The sequence below is a fragment of the Haliotis asinina genome, chromosome 6 (genome assembly GCF_037392515.1).
Source record: "Haliotis asinina isolate JCU_RB_2024 chromosome 6, JCU_Hal_asi_v2, whole genome shotgun sequence".
NCBI lineage: Eukaryota > Metazoa > Mollusca > Gastropoda > Lepetellida > Haliotidae > Haliotis > Haliotis asinina.
Window position 1 is genome coordinate 39,950,616 of NC_090285.1, and position 27,740 is coordinate 39,978,355.

The 27,740-nt window shown below is 40.2% G+C and overlaps 1 protein-coding gene across 1 annotated transcript; it reads right to left on the reverse strand.

Moving 5' to 3' along the window:
* Positions 1 to 3,827: 3,827 nt before the first annotated feature.
* LOC137287874 (uncharacterized) lies at positions 3,828 to 24,899 on the reverse strand. The gene is made up of 9 exons (XM_067820253.1): positions 24,738 to 24,899; positions 16,032 to 16,140; positions 14,667 to 14,782; positions 13,273 to 13,324; positions 9,621 to 9,968; positions 8,634 to 8,746; positions 7,546 to 7,642; positions 6,473 to 6,585; positions 3,828 to 5,787 (listed from the first exon to the last, which is right to left on the reverse strand). The coding sequence occupies exons 1-9, from the start codon at positions 24,772 to 24,774 to the stop codon at positions 5,711 to 5,713; spliced, it is 1,062 nt and encodes a 353-aa protein (XP_067676354.1). The 5' UTR covers positions 24,775 to 24,899; the 3' UTR covers positions 3,828 to 5,710.
* Positions 24,900 to 27,740: the final 2,841 nt, after the last annotated feature.

The following is a 27,740-nucleotide window of genomic DNA, read 5'->3' on the forward strand; positions in this document are numbered from 1 at the left end:
AATGCACTCAACAGTTGGTCCTTGTTCTTGCCAGCGTCAAATGAGTCAAGGTCGGTGGGCCATGATGATTTGCATATCGTTTTCACTACAGACCCATACACGCAGGAACCGACGTCTGTAAACACGACAGGGATGTTTATAATATTCAACCGATATTTCCTCATCGACAATTAGATAGGGAAAGTTTGGAAACTCAATATATATCGATATATCTAGTAGATGCCATGTCTATAACCTGCATGGCATACTGCAATTCAAGACATATCACCAGGTATGGCAAAGATCATGGATTCTCTAAACGTGTTTATTTCCATGCTCATTCGATGAAATCCCCTTCTCAGACTGTGACAGATGTATGACATTGTTTATCTGCTTACTATTTATCACTGCACTCACCAATATTCCAACTATATGACCACGATCTATAAATAATCGTGTCGGGGCCAAACAGTCCAGTGATCAACAGCACGAGCATCGATCTAGGAACTTGGGGTGCGATGGCAGGTGTCAGTCCGGATCTTCACTGGCTAGACTGTGACAAAACATCTGTTTGTACGTGCACGCGGTGTCTGAAATGTGCTCTTGCCTGGCAGTGTACTTTTTTCACAATCCAAAGATGTAATCAAGTTCTGAAATCAACACCAGCAATGAACCGAGGCCTCCAATTTACCAGAGACTCACAATGTAAACAAAACCACAAAACGATATTACACAAAGCTAACGTATCAGAACGAGTACCAACTTAGTACCAAGTACATAATTAATATTTGCACAAGACACCGTCATCTTATCAGTTTAGTGATATATAAAGCTTGCGGAAACCTATCCATGCAGCATGCTTGCTTATCTAAACATGTGCACAGTTTCCAGACTTGCTGGGGATTTCTTGGATATATTTCCTTCAGGGTCTGTATGCCAGATCAAAAACGCACTCTGTAAAATAAGAATGTTTCCGGACTCCTTTTCATTATATTCTTTTCGTAGCATTTCTTCTGTAAAATATGTTAATTTCAGAGACATTTTCGTGAGTAAGGATGGATAAACTGTCTCACATGTGTACAATTCCCGAACTGCATTATTTTCCTTCCATTCAACCCTTTCTTCAACACTAAAGCCCTAAATGAAGCAAAACTAGTGTAGATTACATATGGCCGAATCCCTCATTGCACTGGGCTCATTTTCAGTTTATAAGGAATTATTTGTTTCTGTAAGAAATAGATACATTCAAAGAGTAAGCCTAAGTACATTTTCAGTTCAACCTTTTCGATGATTCACGTTTGTACTTCTCTGTGGCAATCGGGTACACATGCAGGCGTTTAGTGCAGATTGATAACTAGAGGAACCCTTCCATAAGCATAAGTTTCTGGTTTGACAAAAGCAAATACCAAACACTTGTGGCAACTTGATGACAGCGTGAGTCATTTAAATATGCGTTTATAGTCTTCAGACAGACTTTATTAGGTAGTATAGGCCATTTAATGGGTTTTTTAACACAGGAACATTGGCAGTAATATTCTAGTGGTTCATTATTATATAAAGGGCTGTTCCTCAGGGTCAGGGCACGGACTCAATTCCCTGAAATTTTATGATGTGTGAAGCCCATGTTCCCGCCATGATCTTGGTTGACTATGGCTGAAAGGTGCATAAAACCGTACTCAGTGGTAACTCATGGACCTGAGATCAGTTTCAGCGGGATGGTTCCGAGTTTACTGTCACAAGACATTCTGGTCTAGGTATGAGATCCTAGATTCGCACAGAAAGGTCATGGTCAGCCGCGGGCTTTAGTCAAAAGAACGTTTGACATCCGTTTTGTAAATATTACTGAAGTTGATTTATGTCAAGCAGATTCATGTCATTCATTTGGCAAATGTGGATTATTTATGTCAGTAACAGAGTTAATGTAAATATGTCACGAATTAGTACATGTGTCATTAATAGCGCTAATGTCATTATGTCATTAACAGGATTACTGTAAATACTAGTATGACATTGGGCTCTTGTAAATACGAGTATATCACAAATAGGGTTAATGCAGTGTCACTGATAGGCTTTTGTCTGTGCCATTGCAGGTTGAATGTAAATTTAACATTTTCATTTTTAATGTCAATATGCTATTTCTATGTTGACAGTAAATATGACATTGATATGCTTTCTAAAATTATGTCGTTCACAGGATATGTGTAGTGTAATCAAGTACAGCAATTACTGCTTGACACGTATTGGATGAGCCTGCGCAGTAAATGATTTTGTGATAAGTAGGCTGAGCAGGGAATGTAGACGAATACACTTTGTTGCTACAGGAACATGAGATGCACCGGGGATTAATACAATGCAATACACGCTGACAGAGGCGGGAACTCAATGCCGCTTCAGTTTAACACGTGTCCCGCAGACCCGATTCGCACGAGGAAATTGAATTTGTCAAATTGTAGGCGACAACCTGTTTCACTCATTTTTTCAAGTGGAATGTTCTGGAGTGCCTTCTCATGAATGCAAATTGGGGTCATTTGTCAGGTCGTGGCTCATCTAATACTTGTCAAGCAATTAACACATCTCGCGAGAAATGTGTATGCCTTCCGGTCCGTTCTTAATGGTTCATCCACCACAGAGTACCAAGCACTAAGGGTAATAAATCAAGTCCAGAGTCCAAAACTTTTTAAAAGGAGAGAAACTACCCATACGTAGCCAGTGCAGGGGTATATCATGAATTCTCCAGACATTTTGCGCTGGCGATTCATTGTCGAAATCCTTCAGCAGCGATTGTACTTTCTGCCCCTTAGTATCTATCTACTCGATGTGTCATAAAGGAGCAGTTGAAGAAGAAAAGTGAGTTAGCGAGTTTAGTTTTACGCCGCACTAAGCAATATTCCGGTTTGTAAACAATCGAGACTGGACCAAATAATCTAGTGATCAACAGTATGAGCATCGATCTGCGCAATTGCGAACCGATGACGTGCAGTCCCGATCCCGTTTAGTCGCCTCTAACGACAAGCATTGGTTTATTGAAGATCAGGTCTAACCTGGACCTTCAGGGGTCCCAGCAAAAAAACATCAGAAAGTGGCGTTCGGACGTGAATCAAATACTTCGGTGTCATTGAAACACACCTAATCTATATACATTTAACCCGTATCACAAGTGAAGTCCACGTAAGATGTTTTGCTGCACTGTGGTTGTTTCCAAGAGAGGATATATTTACCGAATGGTTAATGTATGTGTTACAAACAGGAACTGCTTTATGACATAATGGACACAACAATTGCATACCAGTATATCCATTGTGCAATTTAGCCTATAGAAACAAGAGCAAAATGTCAGGGTCGGTGTTGTAATGTAGATTTGACTGGGATAAATTGCAAACTAGCAGTGATTATGTTTTATGTTTTATTCTCTAAAGAACATGCATGTTTTTGTGAATCATTTAATAGTGTTGCGTCTGTGTATGTGATTTGTCATAAACAAGTGCATAGTCAGTCATCGACCTGAAAATACGCGAGGATATACAGGTATTGCATAGGACCTTAGGTCAAGTGTAAGATTTACAAATCTTCCTCACTGTGTCTCACTGCTAGAGCTGTATCTTAGGACTTATGAAAGCGTATGCACAATTTGAAAAACAACGGTTGGATCGGTAGATATATTGCTCGACGTTAAAAGTGAGTGAGTTTAGTATTACACCGCGCTTAGCAATAAATGACGGTGACTAACGGGGTCGGGTGGTCAGGTTCGCTGACTTGGTTGACACGTCGATGCTCATGTTGTTGATCACTGGACAACAAAAACATCATCAACAACAACAACAAAAATAAAAAGAAACAAAAAATACGATAGTTCACTGTTTTATTCAACGTGAAATGAAAATGGTTTACACAATAATGTCATTACTCCGGTTCAATATACAACCGAGTAGTTTGAGCAATTCTTATTAACAACACTTTCATTCTCTTAATTCAGTTAAGAAATCAGCTTCGAAAGATACTATTAGAAATAATCTATTGATTGTTCATAATCACTATCTCAGCACATCACTGATATGTTTACTTTCAGCACCAAAGAGGTCAAGATATTTCAATGATAAGCTTATAAGTACTGAAAATTTCCCTTCTACAAATGGCAACAACTCTTTGACACTGTAATCCCATGGGAATATATTTTTAAAGATTATAGAGGATGCACAAAAGATACTAAATTGATTGACTTTCAATTTAAATTTATTCATAATATTATAAACACAAAAAACGAATTACTGAAAATGAAATTAGTTGATGATGAACTTTGCTCTTTTTGTAACTTAGTGTCTGAAAATTTGATACATATTTATTGGGAATGTGAATGTGTGAAAACATTCTGGTTGAAACTGAAAGAATATATTGACAATAAAACAACAGAAACATTTACCCCGACAAAATATACAGTCTTAATTGGTGGAAATAATACTGACTTAATGAACCATATACTTCTTGCTGGTAAAAAATACATTCATGTATCAAGCATTAAAAACACTAGACGCATTTCTAGAAATACTGGGTGATATTTTCAAAACCGAAAAATTTATTGCTACTAAGAATAATAAAATGTTACCATTTGACAGAAAATGGTCACCACTGCTGCCGTATATCCAGTATGTATAACTTTTATCCATATGAACTTTTGTCTTATTGTGTACTTGTGCTGTTGCATCATTTATTTGTGTAACTGTCTACTGAGTTGAATGGATAGTAAAAAAATTTTAAAAAAAAGAAATCAGCTTCGTTAAATTCAGTATCCACACAAACGTCACCGATGGCTTATAGTTTAAGCTCTCGTTCGTTTGAAATGAAATTTCCAGACACATATTCCCATAAACCCGTTTTAATCGTGTGTTATGAAATCGGAAGCAAAATGGTTCCTCGTTGATGTTCAACTTCGAAGGTAAACAAATTTTGATCATTTTGAAAAGAGTCTATTTCAAAACGTATATGATTATTCAGTTGTCTCCCCTCTCATTTCATTTCAGAAATATTTCAAATATTTCAGCAGAAATATAATATTTGGAACCAAGTGTCCCAGGTGTGGTTACAAGTAAGAAGAATATTTACAACCTACACCTAACACTGGTTTGCTGACAAACATCATGATCTCAAGTTAATAACGTAGGTGAGGAATGGTGTAAAGTTCCAGAAACAGATTTAACTCATGAAAACACCATGAAACAATCCAGATGGAACCAGTGTGACGCACATTGAACTCATGCTATCATTCCTGACATCAATTCAAATCCATCTTGTAAACAGTCTTTATGTCTGGGAGACACACTTGCTAAAATGATCTGACATCAAGATTTTTAAAATAATAAAATGTCATGGAACAGATGGAGTTTAATGAACTGTTTCAGGTCGTACATTGCTTGAACGTATACATAACGAACGACCAACACAAGCAACATACTCCCCTCTTGACACAAACACACAATTAGTGTTTTATGGTGATTTGAACATTGGCTCTGACATGCTCCCTGAACAATCACTACTCATATACTTGCGGATGCCTCAGGATGACACCTGATTACAGGATGTAGAAAACGTCGGACACACATGAACATACATGAAAAATACAAAAATACTGGAGACGTTAGTGTGAGCGAAGTGTAAAGAAAGGTGAAGGCAGACGGTAAAGAGAAGCGTCGACGTCACAGCAAGGAAGGTCACTAGATAACGCTCTCGGTGGATCTAATTATCCTGCGAAGAAGGACGCAATGAGAGCCATGAGGACACAGATTATGGAAACTTGAACCATCGTCCCAGCAGAGCCTGGAACATAGAGGAGAACATCCCTACATACCCGAACATCATTTTATTTGCAAGCTGTAGGCAGACAAAGTGCAGTTAAACAATGCGTACGTTATTTCACCTATATAGTTTATTGATTCCCATCGAAGAAAACGTCATATCTAAAGAACACATGACACAAGCATTCCAAAAACAAATAGGCACTTGTAAATAGATTAAAAGACACGTTCTTCATGGGTGTGGAATTTTTCTGCTTTTTCTTTTTCTGCTTAACGAGGAAAAAGTCAACAACAAACGCAAACCCATTTTGCTTGGTTGATTCCACAGAGGAAGAAAATTTGTTTCGAAATGATCAATCTTGAAAATTTATTTACTTAAAAATATGTCTTCAGAGACCCAAGTCGTAGCCTGACTCGCAACAGCTATGTGTTAGCTGTGTTATAGCAATAAAAGTACTTCCTGCTGCAATGTGTTTCAAAACATTTTCTTTTTGTTCATTACACTCTAGTCGACACAGATAATCCGTTAGATGCATATATTTCATAATATGTATTTATTTGTTTTTCTTTTTGCATGTGGTCAGTATGTTACAAATAATGGTATCGTTCCGGATACTTGCAAAAAAGTATAATTATATTCACACAGAGATTGTTACAATAGGTTGGAATGGTTTCATGGGATCTTGTTAAAACTGTTTCATACTTACATGTACTTAAATCAACTCCAAGATCTTTCATGGTTTTTTCCATTTGTTTCATAAATGTTGAAGTATCACAGTTTTTCTGTTCCGATAGACAACCTTTGAACTGATCGAACGCGCTGCAAGGAGAATATGAAAGTCAATGAAAGTAACCTGTAAAGCGAATAATGTTCAATAACATGATATGCATGTCGGGACATCACATGTAAAACGTATTTTTACAAAGTAAATAATACTTTATACTCCTTGAGAGACACAAACAGTTTATTATAAAGGTATGTGTGTTCTTTTACTTCTTTTGAGTAGCGTACTTGGTTTGGCACAGAATTGGTTTTCAGCTTGTTGTAAGACTCACGTCAATCACGGAACTGTCTACTGTCTGTGTACAGACCTATGTCATTATAACTGGAAAGATGCTGAGTCTAATCCAGCAACATTGAGAGGCAGATGGCGGAATGCTACAAGGCGTAAGTATCAACGATGGTGATCGGGTGGTTGCTGTACACCTTAGGCAGAACATTTAGTGAATTCTTGTTTGAAGGGATACTGATGATACTAACAGAGGATGGGCAGTGTGAATCTCAGGTATTGTGGACTAGGATGCTGATAATATTATCAAGGATGAGTAGAATGTTAGTGAAGTCTTGTGGGCAAGGATGTTGATGACAGTATCAGAGATGTGGGAAGAGCATCTAGAGAAGTCCAGCTGAAGGAGATGCTCATAATAGGATCCGATAGGCAGAACATTTGGGGAAGTCTTCACGACAAGGATGTTGATGACAGTATCAGAGATGTGGGAAGAGCATCTAGAGAAGTCCAGCTGAAGGAGATGCTCATAATAGGATCTGATAGGCAGAACATTTGGGGAAGTCTTCACGACAAGGATGCTGATAACAGTATCAGAAGATGTGCATTCATTTGCATTAAAGTTTAAATGAGCAAACTATGTCAAACAATTTGTGTAAAACCTGAGATGTCTTGTGGCTGATATAAAGCTAATGGGCAAGAAGATACTGCTGACAGAGGACAAGCCATCTACACTACCTTGTACATTTGTGTTGAAGGTCTGGATGTTTTACCTGCATAGCGTGCCTCTATCTTGTGATGCTCCTTCGTTTTTCTGCAGTATCTCAGAGCACTTCATGGCCTGTGTAGAGTCGCAAGTACTGCTGTCGCCTGCAACGGTAAGTACGTGTGGGCTATTTTCCCATATTGCAATTCAACCCTACCATGACACCCTGGAAACATATTACAATACTATATAGGTAAATATAACACGTGAATACTATCTGAGAAAGTCGTTTGTGCTATCACTGAGTCATCTGAAACCTATCTCCCGGCATCAGTTCCTTCGGTTTCACCTCAAATCCCTTACCATCTCTTTATTTCTCTCAAAACACACATGAACACACACACTTGTAGACAGACACACTTGCAGACCACACAGACAGCCACGCACACACAGTGACAGACAGATACACGAACACAGACACATAAACACACACACACACACACACACACACACACACCTACAAAACACAACGGACTGTGAGAAATGTATAATATTTATACATTTGGTAAACCTTTTATAAATCATTTGAGAAAAAAGTGTTGATCTTTAATATGTTCAAACAGATAAGGGGCACACTCGCTTAATCTTTCTTATGTTTCGCTGTGTATAAATCTATTACAGTGGATAACTCTTATATTTTAGTTGTCATACCTTTACTTGCCATATACCTTTAGTTCATTTTTTATTGACTGCGTATTAACTAATAAATCTGTCCTTCTATTTAAATAACTGTCACAAAACACTAGCAGAACACGTGTATATATTTTGAGCGAATAAGAAAATATCCTAAATACAGTAAATAATTTCCTTATATAGCAATCAGTTCTGAAGTTGTTTTTTCTAAGTTTATAATTTATCCGTATTATCATCATGACAAAATGCTTGTAAGCAAACTTAGTTACGGTAGCTAGAAAAAGTCCCTCATGCGCCGGGGAGTGCTTGCACATCAAATAAAATACAGGAGGTGCCCCTGTAAGAAACAACACAGCGAAATATGGCGTTTGTGAAAGATCAACCGACTGTTTCATCAACGCGAAAGGTTGAGATTTCCCCTAACGCTGCCATGAAGGGATGGAAAGAGAATTAAACACTCACACGAATTTAGATCCATATTAGCTTGTTTCGCGATATCGTCCAGAGATTTCAGTTGAGCAGAAGTATCACAGTTCTTCTGGGCCGATAAACACCCTTTGTAGTCACTGACGACTCTGTGGGGTAAAGACATGGAAAGTATCTGAGGCATACAGTAGGCTTCGGCATGTGACCAACATTCTTGAGTTGTACGTTTACATCATCAGTTCAAAAAATCACGGGCAGTAGATGAGCGTTTGCTGACACGAGGGACGTGTGGTAAGTGTGTACTGACAGCAGGAACAGTGGGTGGGTGGATATTGAGAAGAAGGGCAGTGGGTAAGTCAGTACTAACAACAGGAACAGTGGGTGAGTTAGTACTGACAACATAAACAGTAGATGAGTGTCTCCTGACCACAGGGACAACGCATGAGTGGACACTGACAACAGAGACACCGGGTTCGCGGGTATTGAGAAGAGGGACAGTGGGTGGGTGGTACTGATAAGAGGGACAGTCGATGGGTGGATATTGACAACAGGAACAGTGGATGAGTGGGCACTGACGACAGAGACAGCTGATGGGTGGGTACTGACAAGAGGAACAGGGGATGGGTGGGTACTGACAAGGAGATAGTGGGTGGGTGGGTACTGACAAGAGGGGTAGTGGATGGGTGGATACTGACAAGAGGAACAGTGGATGGGTGGATACTGACAAAGTGGGTAGTGGATGGGTAGACACTGAGAGTAGAGAGTGGTTGGGTCGATACTGACAAGGGGGTTGTGGATGGGTGGGTACTGACATGGGGGCACAGTGGACGGGCGATTGCTGTCAAAAAGGATAGTGGATAAGCGTGTATGTGGACAGTGGTTGAGTGTGTATTGACAACATGGGCAATGGATGGGCGGATATTGATAAGAGGGACAGTGGAGAAGGGACAGTTGATAGGTGGGTACTCTCATTAGCAACTGTGGGTCCGCCGGCAGTGGTTGTATTTGACTTAAATTATTTACCTGCATAACTTTGTCATATCCTGTGCTACTTCCCCGATTTTGGCAATTATATCTGTGCAACCCACAAGTGCTTCAAAGTCACAAGCACCCCCATTACCAGCACCAGCACCAGTGTCAGCACCACCAGCAGCACCTGTCAGAAAAAAGAATTTAGAATCATGGTCCTTCCCAACTACAGCAAAAGCCATGGGCCATTGTAATGAGTCAAGCCTTCCTATGTCGGTCAGTTTATACAACTTGGGTAATGAGTCAAGCCTCCCTATGTTGATCAGTATATACAACTTGGGTAATGAGTCAAGCCTTCCAGTGTCAGTCAGTTTATACAACTTGGGTAATGAGTCAAGCCTCCTGTGCAGGTCAGTCTATACAACGTGGGTAATGAGTCAAGCCTTCCTATGTCGGTTAGTCTATACAACGTGGGTAATGAGTCAAGCCTCCCAATGTCCGTCAGTTTAAACAACTTGGGTAATGAGACAAGCCTCCCAGTGTCAGTCAGTCTATACAACTTGGGTAATGAGTCAAGCCTCCTATGCAGGTCAGTCTATGCAACTTGGGTAATGAGTCAAGCCTCCCTATGTCGGTTAGTCTATACAACGTGGGTAATGAGTCAAGCCTCCCAGTGTCAGTCAGTCTATACAACGTGGGTAATGAGTCAAGCCTCCCTATGTCGGTCAGTTTGTACAACTGAGTAATACTATACAATTATACCCAAACTACTGTTAGTACAAGGCCTTTAGTCTTCATATGTTTCAAACCAATGGTTAGGTTATAACGGTGACATCATGTACTTTGAATTGGAGATTGAATTGGTGCGTATTTAAGCCACTTTTAGCAATATTTCCGCAATATCACATCGTGGCTTTACACAGATCCCGGGTCTTTGACCTGACTAGATTAATGCTTATTCTGTGAATGAATATGATAGTATCAAACTGCCCCATATAAATGGAAAAAGTGCCTGAATTATGCATTCACTTGTCCTTGATTCCACTAACTACACTCGTTATTGCCCTCCCAAACAATTCGTATTAATGTGTTAAAGTTTAACGTGTACTTACTCTCTCTACCTTACTCTTCCTGCACCCTGTCACCCCTCGTTCTCCCAATCTCTCTCTTCCTCTCTCTGTCTCTCTCTCCCTGTCTGTTTTTCTCTCTCCCTGTCTCTCCCTCTCTTTCTTTCTCTCCCTATGTGCGTTTGTGTCAAGGGTTGCGTGTGCTTTTCCCGAGTGACTGACGGGCGGCCACTTCAACCACGGGGCTACCCGATCGCCGAAAGTCTGGTATTGAAACAGTGATGCTGTCCATCTCACACTTTACTAAAAGGTGTGTTGTCTTAGGATCTATATCGCGGTCCATATATCTTACACGTTGTTCGATGGTCACGAGGGGAGCATTGGTGCACCCTCGATGTTTGTTTATGTTCCCTGAGTCAAAAACTGCTTGACGCAAGGGTATCGGGTCGTACACTTCAGCCAACCTGTGTGAATGAGACGATTCGAATCTTGCATTTTGCTGGGTGTTTGTTTCCGCTGGTAATGTCTTTGTAGATGTAATTCCCTTATAATTCCCTTATTCTCTTATTCACAGAAGAAAAATAGATTCAGAGTTATCTCCCTTCCAGCGATTTGCATTCGCAAAACATCGGTAATTCAGGTGCATCATGCGTGCATTTCAAAGTCAAAGTTTCAGGACCTGTGAAGGTCCGTGATAGAAATGGCATTCAGCAACCCATGCTTGCCACAAAAGGCGACTATGCCTGTCGTGTGAGGCGATTAACGGGATCTTTGGTCAAGCTCACATGACGTGATTGTCATACCATCGGTTCCCTACTATGGATATAGATGTTCATGCTGTTGATCACTGGATTGTCTGGTCCAGACTCGATTACTTACAGACCGTCGCCATGTTGCTGGAATATTGCTGAGCGCGGCGTAAGACTTAACTCGCTAAAAATTCAGAAGTAACTTTATTTTTGAACCAATTGCAGTTATTGTGCTCATCCACCCTTTCAAAAATCTGTGTTTTGTTTCTTTGTATCCCAAATCGATCCGTGAAGTTCCGGGGTAGAATAGGCCTTCAGCAACTCATGCCTGCCATAGAAGGAGACTAACGAGATCGGGTGGTCAAGCTCGGTCATTTGGTTGACTGATGTCATCGGTTGGTAATGTTGGGTATGTTTGTTTTCAAAGTAGTGTAATTAAGTGGTATGGTTGTAGCATATACAAACTGGACGGGCATGAATGCATGACACGTTTTATGGACAACAACCCTTTTTGCATTCTTTATACGACGCATCAGAGCTAATTTGTGCTCCTTCATCAGGTGAATTACAGAATGAGAATTAGCTCTGAAATGTCGCATAAAGATTAACCAAAGTTTGTTATCCAACTTGTTTTTCACATCTCTACACTTTTTTCTCGAATCGATCGTGGTTCTGCAACAGTCCTAAGTCCACGTGGAAGTCGGGTGTCTATGATCAATGTGCCCTACGATGGTTCCGTGTTTAGGAAAGGCTATCAAACGAAGACCGAGGTTTGAACTAGCAGTAGCATTTAGCTGCCTTTACCAATCAATATGCCAATTATTACATGCTAGCAAATCAGAGATGATTAGAATAACATGCTAACTCAATTACGCATTGGTTCTGTCCAAATGATTTCAAGAGCATAACAATCTCCGTAAAACTATCGTTCGCTTTTCACATAATGTTGTTTGTAAAACATCAACATGTTTAAATGCGTGCAATTTGTCGTTGTTTCACATACTAGGCGTCGTTACTTGTCGTTCCCAGTCACCCATATAAATGTTCAAGGACAGCTTCATGGTAGTTAAACACAAAGAATGTCTTAATGCCCATCCTGTTCCTCATGTGCATCACATATCACGTAACCCAGTGACCACTTTAAAGAACACGCATTGTTCACTGCACCATCTTAACAGCACATTAATTCCACGTGTATTCAATTTCAAAAGATACGTCTGTATATAATACTAAAAACTTATTAGTTTTTTAACCATGATCGATTGCTGTGTATGGTTGTGAAAAACGTTATCACGCGGAATGGTTTCAGTCAGAGATTTTTGTTATTTCAGTAAGGTGGAATTTGAATGCCATCGATTCGATGTAGGTCGGAATTCAAAGCTAGAATGTAGATTGACCTTGTATGCCGGCTTGACTGTCATCTTTCACATGCAGTGAGTAAGTTGGTGAATATGGTTTTAAACCACTTTTTACTTACTACAGCAAAATCACCGCGGCGGACAGCAGAAATGGGCTTCACACATTGAGTCAGATGGGAATCAAACCCGTCTCTATAGCGTAACAAGTGAGCGCTTAAGTCACTGGGCTACCCCACCACAACCTTTTTCATGCAAGAAACCGACCTAATCATACCGGTTACGACGGAGTCAAAATATAGAAACAAGAGAGAAAAATGAAATAAACTTATAAAAAACATTTTATTATAGTGTATGTTGACAGACACTGCGAAGACGTTACTTTGTTGAGTGAAAAATTGTTTATCTGACTGCTGACGTTTCTGACTAGAGCTGACATGTTGACTAATAGTTATGAAAGTGACATGGTAGAAAAAGACAGGGGTTGACTAAGACACTCGGTGGATGTAATTATCTTGTAAACATGGACGCAAACAGGGCCAGGAGGACACAGGCTATGGACACTTGAACCATCGTCCCAGCAGAGCCTGGAACATAGAGGAAAAACGTCTACATTCCCGTACATCATTTTATTACGCAACATGTAGACATTTTACTAATTTCCCTAAATTTGCAAAAGGCATCGATGCTTGATTTTAAGGTGGCAGTTTAGTTATTTAATGCCATTATGTCCACATAAACATAAACGCAAGAATGAAATTGCACGTGGAAATGATCACTCACAGAAGTGAAAGCTGTAAGTTCTCGATACTTTAGAAGTTATGAAGACTACGTTATATGAAACTGATGGAATCGGTAGCTAGGAGAAGATACTATTCTCTTTTATACTTTCTACCCTTCCTGGGAACAACATTTGTAACGACGCCATGTTTAACTTGAACGACTGTGCTTAAATTAACTTGTGTTTCCATAATATCGTTATAGAAAATGCATATAAATATATTAAACATAATTATAAGATCGCTAAGACATCAACGGTTGCTAGTGGACATTGAATACATCTTTCATTGATTACATGCATATAGACTTGCCCCTCTATGGAAACCTCTTCACTTCCAAGCAAGGTACCTAACACTATACTGACAAGTGGTTGTCAGAGATTGTGAAGGTATAACCCAAAGCAAAGGAACTAAACATTACCGGTACAATGATTGGTACTCATGATTGTTAAATGATGAATACAATGCCACAGGCTCATCGTTGAGTACAAAAGCTGGAACTCATTGTTGCCAGATGACAGTTCAAGAACTGCAGCTATTGACTGTCAGGTTGTCACTGTAAAGTTCTTGTTGCTAGGTGACCAGTACATCATGACTGCCAGATGACCTTCATACTGACTGTATATCATGATTGTCAAAAGACCAGTGCAATGACTGGATATCATGATTGTCAAAAGACCAGTGCAATGACTGGATATCATTATTGTCAGATGGCCAGTGCAATGGCTGGATATCATGACTAGATATTATGATTGTCAGATGATCAGTACATTGATGACTGGATATCATGATTGTCAGATGGTGATTGGTTCTCACGTTTGTCACATCGTCAGTGCAATGCCATGTCAGGAATTTGCTTGAGAGACATAACAACAGATGGAATTCATTGTTGTCAGATGGCCTTGACTATGACTGCACTAAAGGTTGTCGCATTACCCGTAGAATAACGTCAAATTCCAAATGGTAACATGGTCAATGTGACCGATGAATAATAACGAATGTAAAATCACATGTCCATTTTGGTACGTGTGATCTCAAACGTAACATATATTCTACTCAACGTTTTTCAATGATTATTAACCTGCATTATCGCGGGACTGGGTTTCACATATAGTCCAAGAAGACCTTGTAAGGCTTATATCATACTTACATGTGCCCAAATCAACACCGGATGCTTGCTTCAAACTATCTTCCATAGTTTTCAGAGTATCAGAAAGATCGCAGTCTTGCATAGATCCCAAGCAGCTTTTGAATTCACCGTAAACTCTGTTGGCAAATGAATATTACTTGTCAATGTGTTATACAGTGTATGATACGTGTATTCATATATGACATTTTTTATATCTGAAAGAGAGTGCAAATAGTGAAACCAAAAGCAGTTACCATCTGAACGATTACTGAAATCAGGAACACTGGGTGAATAGTACCACCTGAAAGAGAGTGCAAACAGTGGAAAAAAGGGCACTGGGTGGGCAGTTACCATCTGAACAAGAGTGCAAATAGTGAAAACAAGGGCATTGGGTGAGTAGTTATCACCTGAACAAGAGTGCAAACAGTGGAAACAAGGGCATTGGGTGAGCAGTTACCACCTGAACAAGAGTGCAAACAGTGGAAACAAGGGCATTGGGTGAGCAGTTACCACCTGAACAAGAGTGCAAACACTGGAAACAAGGGCATTGGGTGAGCAGTTACCACCTGAACAAGAGTGCAAACAGTGGAAACAAGGGCATTGGTTGAGCAGTTAAGATCTGAACAAGAGTGCAAAAAGTGGAAGCAAGGGCATTGGGTGAGCAGTTACCACCTGAACAAGAGTGCAAACACTGGAAACAAGGGCATTGGGTGAGCAGTTACCATCTGAACAAGAGTGCAAACAGTGGAAACAAGGGCAAAGGCGATTGTACGGGAACAAGAAAAGTGAATGTGAAGGAATAGTTAGTAGTGATATAAAACAAAAGGTAGTGATACAAAACAAAAAAAATATATATGCGGGAGTTGGACAATTGCCAACCGGACAATTACCACCCAAGACAATTACCATCCAGTTATTTTTACTATAATACTGGGAACAATTGCACCTAGAAATTTTATGAAAGTTTATTTGAGAAAATAAACACAGGTTGTCAGTAAGCACAGCTTTAGTTGATGAAAAGTCAAAGTTTTCTTTGCATATTCATATTCTGACTCTGATCAACTTTTAGCCTTGAAGTAATTTTGACATTGATGAAACCTTGTTAACTTAAAACATATTCACCAAAAATATTGAGATAATGTAAACAAATGCATTCATTAGAACAAGAAAAGAGATAACTTGAAAACCTTTAGGTGGCAATTCTCCTCGATGACAATTCTTCGGATGGCAATTGTCCTAGGTGGCAGTTGTCAGGTGACTGTTGACCGGGTGGCAATTATCCAAGTGGCAACTGCCCTAGCCCTAACAGATCCTGTGTGGATAATGTCTTTCAAAGCAGTTGTTACCTTCTAGTGCCAAGAAAGTGAAAAAAGGTTATGTAGGTACCTGCAAAGGGTTGCCTTGTCTTGTTGGCCACCAGATTTTTTCCCCAGTTCATCGGAGCATTTCCCTATGACGGTAAAGTCGCAGGCAGCATAACAACAGCTAACCAGACCTGTCATGGAAAAGGCGTGCACTTAGTTGTGGCGGAGGTATCTTTCTTCTATAGTTAGGAAGCACTAACTTTGTTTGTCCTGAGAAAAGTAAGTCGGAACGTAAAACAATCAGTAAGGGAAGGAGTATGTCAATCATCACTTACATATAATAATAAAACGTTTAACTCACATACTATTCAAGAATAGAGTGGAATTCACTTGAATCTTTTGGGGCATCTGTATGGGTATAAACTGATTGTACAGATGAATGCTGGAGATCTATTGTAATTTTCTGCAATGACCTCATTTTAGTTATGCATTAAAATGGCATATACAAAATAATCATACTAGCTTTAATTCTCTATTATGATAATTTTACCTGCAGCAAATATCAATATGCAATTTTCTCGCAATGATCAATTAATGCCAGTCATTTTTTTCTAACACAAAAAGAAATGATATCATTCTTTTTGCTTTCACATCAATCAATATCTGCGTTAAAGACTGTCGCAATTTTCACTGATATTTGTGTATGCTGATAATACTTATATATTACACAAGTGTGACTTCTACCACTCATTATTATGATACAGAAGTTACGATATGTTACATACCCCGGTATGCTGTAAAACATAAATAATTGCGCAAACATATCGTTATGGAACGATTATGAGGTTTTATGCCGCAAGCAGCAATATGCCAGCTATATGGCGGCGGTCTAAATAATTGAGTCTGGACCAGACAATCCAGTGATCAACCAGTGATCATCAGCATGAGGATTGATCTGCATAAATGGGATCCGATGACGTGTGTCAACCAAGTCAGCGAGCCAGACCACCCAATCCCGTTAGTCGCCTTTTCCGGCAAGCTTGAGTTGCTGAAGGCCTATTCTACCCCGGATTTTCACGGGTTGAACCTATCAACGTAACTCAGTATCTACAACCATACAGTTGTTCTGCGAACGTGCAACCAGCCAGCTACTGAGTTCAGTTACAAGACAGCTACTCGTTGTATCTACAACATTTGTGTTACTACATGTAGCTGAAACCTGTCAAAAATAGTCTATGAATCTGAAGCAAGACATTTACTCTTATTTCCCTTATGTAGCTGGAAACTGTGCGTCTTGAACCTGCCAGATGCTCCACACACCTTGAACCTGCCAGTTACTCCACACGCCTTGAACCTGTCAGTTACTCCACATACCTTGAACCTGACAGCTACTCCACACACCTTGAACCTGTCAGTTACTCCACATACCTTGAACCTAACAGTTACTCCACACACCTTGAGCCTGTCAGTTACACCACACACCTTGAGCCTGACAGTTACTCCACATACCTTGAACCTGTCAGTTACTCCACATACCTTGAACCTGTCAGTTACTCCACACACCTTGAGCCTGTCAGTTACACCACACACCTTGAGCCTGACAGTTACTCCACATACCTTGAACCTGCCAGTTACTCTATGAATCTTGAACTTGTTACTTACGCGATATAGCTGGACCATTTGAGCTATCCCTCATGTCTATAACCAGATAGTTACTCCATGTATCAGCAACTAGACAACTACCCTCTGTATCTACCTACAGACAGTTACTCTCTTTATCTTCAAGCAGGTACTTACAGTATGCATCATGTATAGTGAACCTGTTACTTACTCCTTTTAGCTGGAACCTTTGAGCTATTCCCTGTCTACAACAACCTGAGGGCTAGCCTCTCTATCTACAATGAGACAGTTACTACCTGTATCTCCAACCTGTTAAGCCGTCAACAATTAGTGAGTTACTCTCCGATTCTACAACCAGACACTAGATCTCTGTCTGGATTCCCTGTGAACTCCATGAATACTGATTATGTCATGTATCTTGAACCTGTTAGTTACACTATGTAGCTGCAACCTTTGAGCTATTCCATCTGTCTACAGCCAGATGGTGTCTCGACGCAACGACACCCAGACAGTTTCTCCATGCATATTTCGCCCGTCAGTTACTCCATAGACACATCTTCAATATACCAGTTACTCCATACGTCTTGAACACGACTGTTACTCCAAGCATCTTGAACATGTCAGTGACTCCATGTATCTTGAACATGTCTGTTACTCCATACATTTCAAACATGTCTGTTAATCCATACATTTCAAACATGTCTGTTACTCCATACATTTCAAACATGTCTGTTACTCCATACATTTCAAACATGTCTATTACCCCATACATTTTGAACATGGCTGTTATTCCATGTATCGTAAACATGTCTGTTAATCCATACGTATTGAACATGTCAGTGACTCCGTGTATCTTGAACATATCTGTTACTCCAGACAGCTTCAACATCTCTGTTACTCCATACGTCTTGAAAAAGTAAGAACTCCATACGTCTTTAACATATCCGTAATTCCAAACATCTTCAACATGTCAGTTACTCCATACATCCTGAATATGTGCGTTACTCCATATATCTTAAACATGTCAGGTACTCACTGCATGTACAACCTATCAGGTGCTCACTGTATCTACAACCTGTCAGTTACTCACTGTATCTATCACCTGTCAGTTACTCTCTGTATCTACAACCCGACAGTTACTGTATCTGCAGCCAGTCAGTTACCTCCTGTATATACAACCTGTCAGTTACTCCCTGTATCTGCAACCTGACAGTTACGCCATGTATCTACAGCTCGTCAGTTACTTCCTGTATCTGCAACCTGACAGATACTCACTGTATCTGCAACCTGTCAGTTACCCCCTGTATATACAACCTGCCAGTTATCCCCTGTGTCTGCAACCCGACAGTTGCTGTATCTACAACTATAAAGTTAATCCCTGTATCTATCAGGTACTCTCTGTATCTACAACCTTTCAGTTACTCTCAGTATCTTCAACCTGTCAGGTACTCCCTGTATCTATAACCAGAGAGTTACCCCCTGCATCTGCAACCTGTCAGTTACTTCCTGTACCTCCAACTTGCCACTTAGTCCTTGTAACTTTAACCTGACAGTTAATTTCTGTATTTGTCACCTGTCAGTTACTCATTGTATCTGTAGCCTGTCAGTTACTCCCTCTGTCTAGAACCTGTCAATTACTCTCTGTATCTATAACCAAAGAGTTACTCCCTGTATCTATAACAAGATAGTTACTCCCTGTATCTATAACCTGTCAATTACTCCCTGTATCTATAACCTGTCAGGTATCCCCTGTATCTGCAAACTATCACTTACTGTTATATCTACAACCAGGGTGTTGCTCCCTCTATCAAGGCCATATACCATATCGGTATAAGGTCTCGGGTGCTATCTGCAATCATACAGTCTATCAGAATCTGTTCAATGTAATATTCCATCCAGTAAAAGAAGATACAAGATGCAAGATACAAGGTACGAGATATTTATTCTGCAAACTTTCCATGGATAATGTAGAAACAGTGACAGTATTTCTTATACCACGTGATGCACATGAATGGTGTCAAACCTCTACTAAAAAGCGTGTTTACGCCAAACCCCTTCAGGCCGTGCGCCACAGGTGGGGCCAGGTGGTTGGGCAAAGTTCAAGGTTAGGTTTGTCGGCTGTCTGTACCAGCGGAATCTCATTCCACACCACACAGGCTCTGGGTTCTGGAGACTCAGAACTAACAATTGTGTAGCCAAATCTTTTTAAAATTTATATTAATTGCGCCCTGTCATACAGTTTTAGAATATGGTAAGGTATGTAAACAGTTGCAGTATTTGTTGCCATTATAGAATTTTTTATTCAAACTATTTATCATAACCTTAGAGACTTGTGCAAGTCTAAGACAGTATATGACGTCTTATTTCATAGAGACAATTTGTTCTTACTATCCATAGCCTAGACAGTATACTTTAAAGTAAACCATTATTCCCCAAGGGCATGCGTCTTTGGGCGCGGGATGGAGCGGTCTTTGTCAGAACAGAGCTCAGCTTAAACATGTCATATGTCAGTGCCTGACATTAGTGACAGCTTGTTTATTAATATCCAGTAGCTTTATAATTCTGCAGGATTGTCATGAATATGTATCTGAAGTACCGATGTAAGCATAACTTGTTAATGTATGTCGACACATCCTCAATAAAAGTGTCCATACTAGACCTGAAGGGGTGGGTATAAACAAAGCAAGAATGGGCTTGTCTGGTCTGACCGTCACCAATGATGATATGAACCATGCCACAACATAACTAAACACGCAAATGTATTGCAACTGGCCAGCAAATCCCGTACAGAAGTGATAAGAACTAAAAGAATGCCGATGAACTAGTTTCTTGCTTATACGACAGCCTTGGTGTTGGATCCAGACCTTAAATTACGCCATGCAAAACTGGCTGGCGTGACCGAACTCACTCGGTGCTTGAAACTGGCGGCATGACCTGCTTATAATCAGGTCGTATCTGACAGCACTGGGCGTGCCTTGTTCTCCGGCCGACACAGGATAAGGAGAGAGACCAGGTTCCGATATGGACTTTAACAGAATATATGTTAACCGAATTTTATATTTTTACTCGCATGTTAACGTTTACACGTGAATCGATCCTTTTCGTGTTTTGTGTGCTCCTCTCTCTGTTTTTATTAGTCATTTTTGGTTGCCTTGGTATGTGTGTGTGTGTGTGTGTGTGTGTGTGTATGTGTGTGTGTGTTTCAACGTCTGTGTGCTTGCTTGCTTCTCAGTGATGTTTCGCCAAGTTAACAAAGTCGAAAACAACATGAACTAGTTGGATAATAGCTGGATTCAGCTGGATTTGTGTTCCTGCGCAGAGGAAACCGTTCTGTGACGTATTATGGCCGCGTTAGCGAGACGAACTCTGTGGTTGTTGAACGTACTTCAGATGGAAACCGCATAGGATGAGGAGATTGCCATAGTACCTCGTGATGCGTTTAAACAGTGGGGCGCATCTCCATCTTGTACCATTACCACAGGCGGGGGTGGGGGCTGGGGAGCCGGGCACATGAAAAACATTAATATAGTACATGGCAATTACGGGAACCATCAGTATTGAATATGCACCTGAATGCGGCGTGTCTGTCGGTTTACTGTCTCTGTCACGATGACTGTCTGCCTGCTACTGATCTATCGGCCAGGGTGCCTTCTAAGTATGCAATCAGTTTGTAAAGTTCAAGGAGTAGTTGTCGGCACGGGTACAACAGACATGTACACATATATTTGCACTTTATAGAATATTGCCTCTATTTCTTTATGGAATGCTATGCATAAATATCTTCTCTGCACTCTTCCATAATTTGAATACAGAAACATAACCTGGACAGGGAAAGAATGCCGTTTTCTTTATCAGAACTGTCATACTGTTGTAACAGGTGCTTCCGACAGTGTTATATTAGAAACGACCATACACAAGGACAAATATTTCAAAATGCAACAGGTGGACGGGAACAAAACATCAATCCCTCATATCTGTCATATTCACCATACTGTAGATCGATGTAAATCTATCCAGATTGATACATTTATCTGTTTCTATATTTGAAAATGTGAACTTTTACCAATCAGGTGATAACCATAAACAAGTGAAACCGTCTCTACAGCTCCACCTGGAAAACAAAATGGCTGCCCATACACGAAACTCCATGGCTTAGAGTTACTGGATCCCATGCTTTGAATAATTATAAACACACACACGCGCCGTGATCAACTATGTTTTACTTTGCTCCATATAATTGTCAGGAACTTTATATCATACAACTGCTCAGCATATTTTTGTGACATCGTAATCAATTATTTTCGTCCGCTTCACAAGGGCTTGAAATGTTAAGAAATGGCATCAGGCCATAGGTTGTCGCTGAGAGGGTTTGACACTACACCCTTTTATATGATCAGTGAACACACTGTTGCATGATAATCATACCTAGACTATCTCATCTTTTCTGAAGGTATACATACATGTTTATATGCTATATAGTGACTAACAGGGTCTTAACACTACATCCTTCTATAGAATCAGTGACGGTATATACCCAGACTAACGCATAGTTTATGAACGCATATATACATGCATACATACTTCATAACAACACTTAAACCAATTTTATACTGAAAATGAACCCCTGTGAGATTCCATATCTGAACAGACTAGTTTCTACATTGAAACCAGTGATTTTGCTTCACAAAACTATGTGGTCCAATATATCAAATCGTTTTGATATTTTTGATTTTGCCCAAAGAATGTGTGTAGAATTTTATGTACTTATTCAAGTGACGGTTAGAGAAAACGTAGACAAAGATATTTTCAAACTGAATATGCATTTCCTAACAGGAACATTATCGACAGTACAGTGACTCGTTTCGGCAAGGGCTGGTTCGGTATTGCATTATTACCATCAAGCACATACTATAATGCTATAACAAACTCCTGTTAGAGCTAGTTGTGACTATTTTCTATGTAGTGGGTTATGTCATAACGAAGACTAGTAACCACCATGCACATGGCCTTCCTTACACGTACCCTATGGGTAGTATCTGCCAGTTGTCCGTTTACGATCCTACTCATTTAAACCAATCGAGTTTCCTACCCCACCAGCCTTCAACTGCGCATGTCCCAGAGGTAAAAATGAAAGTTTAGATGATGAATTCTTTAGAACAATGAACAAAACATAGGGAATCGCTAGACTATCATCTACACTAGCCTCTTTGAAGGATAGAATTACTAGGACGCAGCCTTGGAGCTATACTGTTGTTTAGCCTCTGAATAGATATAACGTTGATAGTAACAAAGCCATTTTAATTGAAAAGAAGCCCCAGGGAGACCGAGGGTTTTAGACTTGCTTCAATTAGTGCTTTAGCACTGCAGAGAAGACTTGGCAGTAGGCAATATAATGTCGTTCAGGGACTGCGACAGGCTACCTTGGAGCACGACTATCTTCTACTAAGTTCACCCATAAAGGTTCCGAAGCATTAAGTAAACATTGTCAGTGCAAAGAAAACCCACTCTCGACTATCTTCAGACACAGATTCCCCTTGTTATAAAGGGCATGGTACCAGTGAAAAGCACATGGCTGGACCATTGAAAACCGATGACCCCATGCGTTCGTCAAAAGGGTAACGTCCAAAATCCTTCCTCACCTACAACAACCTCAATCAGAAGTGATATAACTGGAATATTGCGGCCTTGCTAAACAAACAGGGACACGCTCTCAAATTGTGTCTTGTTGCCCACAAGAAGGGGGTGCTATACTTACACCAAGCGAGCGGGCGGCGATATTAGCAGCTGCGCAATTCATTGAGGATTGAGATCAACTTCCTTCTGCCCTGCCTTCTCAACATTATTCTAAGGCTATCATAATTTTAACCGTGTGGTTTCAATGAATATAACATTACCTCTTTAAAATTCAGCCAATCCACCGTAGCACGTGTACACACTTGTCTGCCATACTGACTCGGAAGCAAATATATCCAAGAATGCCAACGCAAGTCTAGATTTCCCCAACTTTCAGACTGAAAATCTATGGGTTCAGTTTTATTGTACGTGTAATTTTAATTTTCGTAAAATATGTTCATTTCCGAGAATCGCTGTCTAGTGAGTACATTAAATAAATACATTAAGTGAGTGTTTCAAATTAAGCATCCCCTGGGAAAGTTCCATAAGTGTTTCAGTGTATTCTAGCATGGTGTTGCATCACTTATCATATCTCTTTAGTAAGTGTTCCTGCCACAGTGGAAATGTGTTCAAGTGGTTTCTGTAACAGATCGCTTGTGTACATGTACACTGAAATCAATCACATTATGTTTGTAAGTATATATCTCTATTAAGGATATCAATATACATATACTCATCTGTCAATATCTGTTCAAGTGGATCTCTGTAACTGTCGGACCCATATCATTTAATGTAATAATGTGTAAGTTCATATATCTAATATATATGTCAATACATGCATACACGTATGTAAATTTCTTTTCAAGTGGATCTCTGCGTTAATCGGACTTCATCACTGGACATCTGTTTGACCAAACATCTACCTGTCTCTGCATCTGTATAAATACATCTATATCTGTCCGTCTGCCTCGTGATATATCAACCTACTTATTCTGTCTCTGCGTCATATCCCATGGCCCCATCAAGAAGCCCTAGGCAAGTTAAAGCTATGCGAGCAATGTTAAGTCCAAATGAGTCACGACGAGCCGTTCACACAGATCTGTATTGCCCCCTGAATATTTACACACTATCTGTATAGTAGACTACGTAGAGGAATATTATATCAATCCAAACATCTTGTATATCTGACAAATTCTGATACGCTAGATTTTCATTATTGCAATAAAATATGATCTACTAGTATGTTTATATCTCAAAAAATGGTGAGTGACCAGGAACCATCAACGTTTTTCCAATTATGTATGTATTTATGAATGAAACGCGTCCAAATAACCGGTCGGGGATGCGTACATTCCAAGACATTTTTGACGTTACGAGAATGTTTCCACAATGTCTGCGTACGCAATGCAGCTTTTCAGGGCAACTGTCTGAAACCAGCACACTTCAGACGTTTGGAAACAAAATAGCATGAAACAAATTTCACCGTTTCAAAATCTCCTTTTCGGTTGAAATCCTTAAGGCATCAACAGCTGTTATTCATCACAGCAAACCCTACCTGCAACAACGGCGACGGCGAAAATGACCTTGTTCATGTTGACTATTCCTCTTTGAAAGATGTTACCCGCTGAACGTCCGGAGCGAAATGCTGCTGGCGGCAATTGGGTCGCTAATGTAACTGAACCGCCCACCGCGGAAGCGAACAGCCCGACCTCGCAACCAGCAGCGCCTCCTAGGGTTACTGGATAGTTGTATGCTTATCTGCCGCTTTGGTATGTTCGACAATTACTGGTTGTCATGGCAACCGATCTGCCCGGTTTTGATTTCACGTGGAACGTTATGGGAGAGGGAGATGGGTGCATGCATCAATTTTTTGGACATTTTGTATGCAAGCGGAACATCCCATGGAGAAGTCTGATCCATCAGCAATAATGGCGATTCTATAACATTATCCAGTCTTGGAATCAGCGTTAGAAAAGGTTGTTGGAAATTGCCGTTCTCGTTTTGCTGGTCCAAGAAGAAAATGTTTGCAAGTTCCTTGACGGAAAAAGAGATCACATACCGAGACAGCATCTCATCACAACATTACCTAGGCTTCATTGAGATGTCATTAATCCAGTTTAAGAGGTATGATAAAATCAGCACTGCCGAAAAATGGCAAATGATTTATTCATAAAACATGCATGATCTTGTCCTCGAAGGAATGAAACAAAAAATATCTGTTCCAATATCTCCGCCTCCGCAAAGTTATAAAGAGTGTATTTTTGCCCGCTCAGACTCTCGATTAATTAGTTACACAGTGTAAAATATCAATGATACAAGTCATGATGTGCTTTCATATTAACCTCTCCAAAACTCGTTCCTCAATGTGAAACACTTGCAATAGTCTTGCTCATGGCTGTACTAAATGCTTAACCAATGGATGTACAGTAATTCTATCCTTTAAAGAGGCAAGTCTAGATAAGAGGAAGGACGCCAGCCTGTTGGAAGGATATCCATGTTTTGGGGAGGGGTTAAAAATATCATCTACCGTAATAATTATTAAGTTAGAGACTTGTGCAAGTCTGTATCGACGTGAGTGTGTTCAGTTTTGAACAGATTTTTTTCTGAAATGTCACAGCTTGTCACACGGAAGTTATACTAACATTAAGTAACACTCTAGTAAAAACTTGCAGCTCTGCAGATAGTAGACTAACGGTTGGTCAATAAATGTATATAATTACGATTGTAACAAATAAACCCATTTACACTGAAAAGAAGCCCCAGGGAAACCAAAGATTAACTTTATGAAATCTAGACTGCCTTCATCTGGAGCTTTAGCACTGCAGAGTGCTAGACTGTGGGGAAAATAATGCGGTTCAAGGACTGTGAGACAGTATACTTTGCGGTGCCTTGCACGGTAAGCCGGGACACTCATTCGCCAAAACAACCCTCTACCTTCCCCTCCACCAGCACCTCGTACCGCATCAGCAGCTGCGGATGTATTGAGAGACGCTTAGTCTCTGAATATCTACAGCTATGTCGGAAACAAATATTTCATTTAAATTAAAAAAGGAACGCCACTGGGATGGAAGATTCAGAATCTAGTGGAAACTAGCCATGCTTTATTCAGGACACTAGCATTGTGGGTGGGAGGGAAAATACTGTGGTCCAGGAACCGTGAGGCAGTCTAAGACGAACACTAAGTGACAGAAATAAAGTGATCGTATTAAAAACTTCACAGAAGACACAGAATGCAGGTGGAACAGAGAGGAATCTGTGGTAATGAGCGACCTTCACGTGCCAGACCATTCTTAACTCGAGATTGTTTAGAATACAATGTATATTTCAAAGAGTTTGTGAGAAAGATTTTGGGACTGACTTTCATGTTGAAACGGCGCTGCCACTTAGATAAAGTTCTTGATCACGAATGTCCAGTTCACAAACGCTTGTAGTGCCACCACTATTCTACCTGATATTCACGTACTGTTTGTATTTGGACCGGTGCAAATCTAGTTTGGTCTTTATAGCAAGGGAGGTTGCATGGGAGCCCACTGGCTAAAGCTTTCGGTCTTCACGCCGAAGACTAGGGGTTGTTTACACACATGAGTACAATAAGGGTAGCCCATTTCTCGTGTCCCCTCCGTGATATTGCTGGATTCCTGCAAAAAGTGGAGTGACACCATACACCCGTGAATTGGCCTTGAGGTCGTGAAAAGAATAACAGATTGAGCTTGGTTATAGTTTAATGTCATAATGTATCCAGGCGATCTATGGTCATAGTGTCAATATCAATTATTCACACACCTTTAAGCGTATCGCTACGTTTTATATAAACGACCGTGCGTACTCACCATTGTTGTTAAAAAGATTGGGCAAGCACTCAGTACTATCTAAATTTACAGCTTTGAAACCTATATCGAGCTTACACGAACACACTGACCGTCGTCAAGTATCAGGGATGTTGATGAGTGTATACGGTATACAGATTAGAAGAACAAACCAACGAAACGGACTCGCGTTTTCAATCTCCTCTGTTAGCAATTTGTCCTGTCTCCGCAAAACTTCATTGACTTGTAACAGCGAACAGTAATTAGACAGGACGGTTACACTTGATTACACTATACAGTACAAGCGCCGCACTAGTTCAGGTGGCCAGTTGATGACATCCGCTCTGAAGTGATTGCACAATAGGGAGTACTGCAAAGCTGGTCTAATAATCAATTGCCATATATAGAAATGAGTAATAATACAAAGTGGTAACATGCAGGTCTGGGAACGGCAGTCAGCTGACAGCGAGGAGTGGGGATGGGGCATTTGCATGGTGGTGATATGATGGGGGTGGGGGTGTTGTTGTTGATAGCTTTTGCCCTCTTTTCTGTATTACATGGCTCCCATGAGAAATAAAGCAGCGATTAATCTGACGCAAAACAATATTCTTCTGTGGTAAATGTTGAGAAGGCATTGTGTTGTGTATGTATTAAACTTATAACACCACAGCATAAATGATAACTGTAGAAAACCGAGTGTTGTTATATCACAAGAAGATGTAGCTGTCTGCAACGACATGCACTACAAGGTC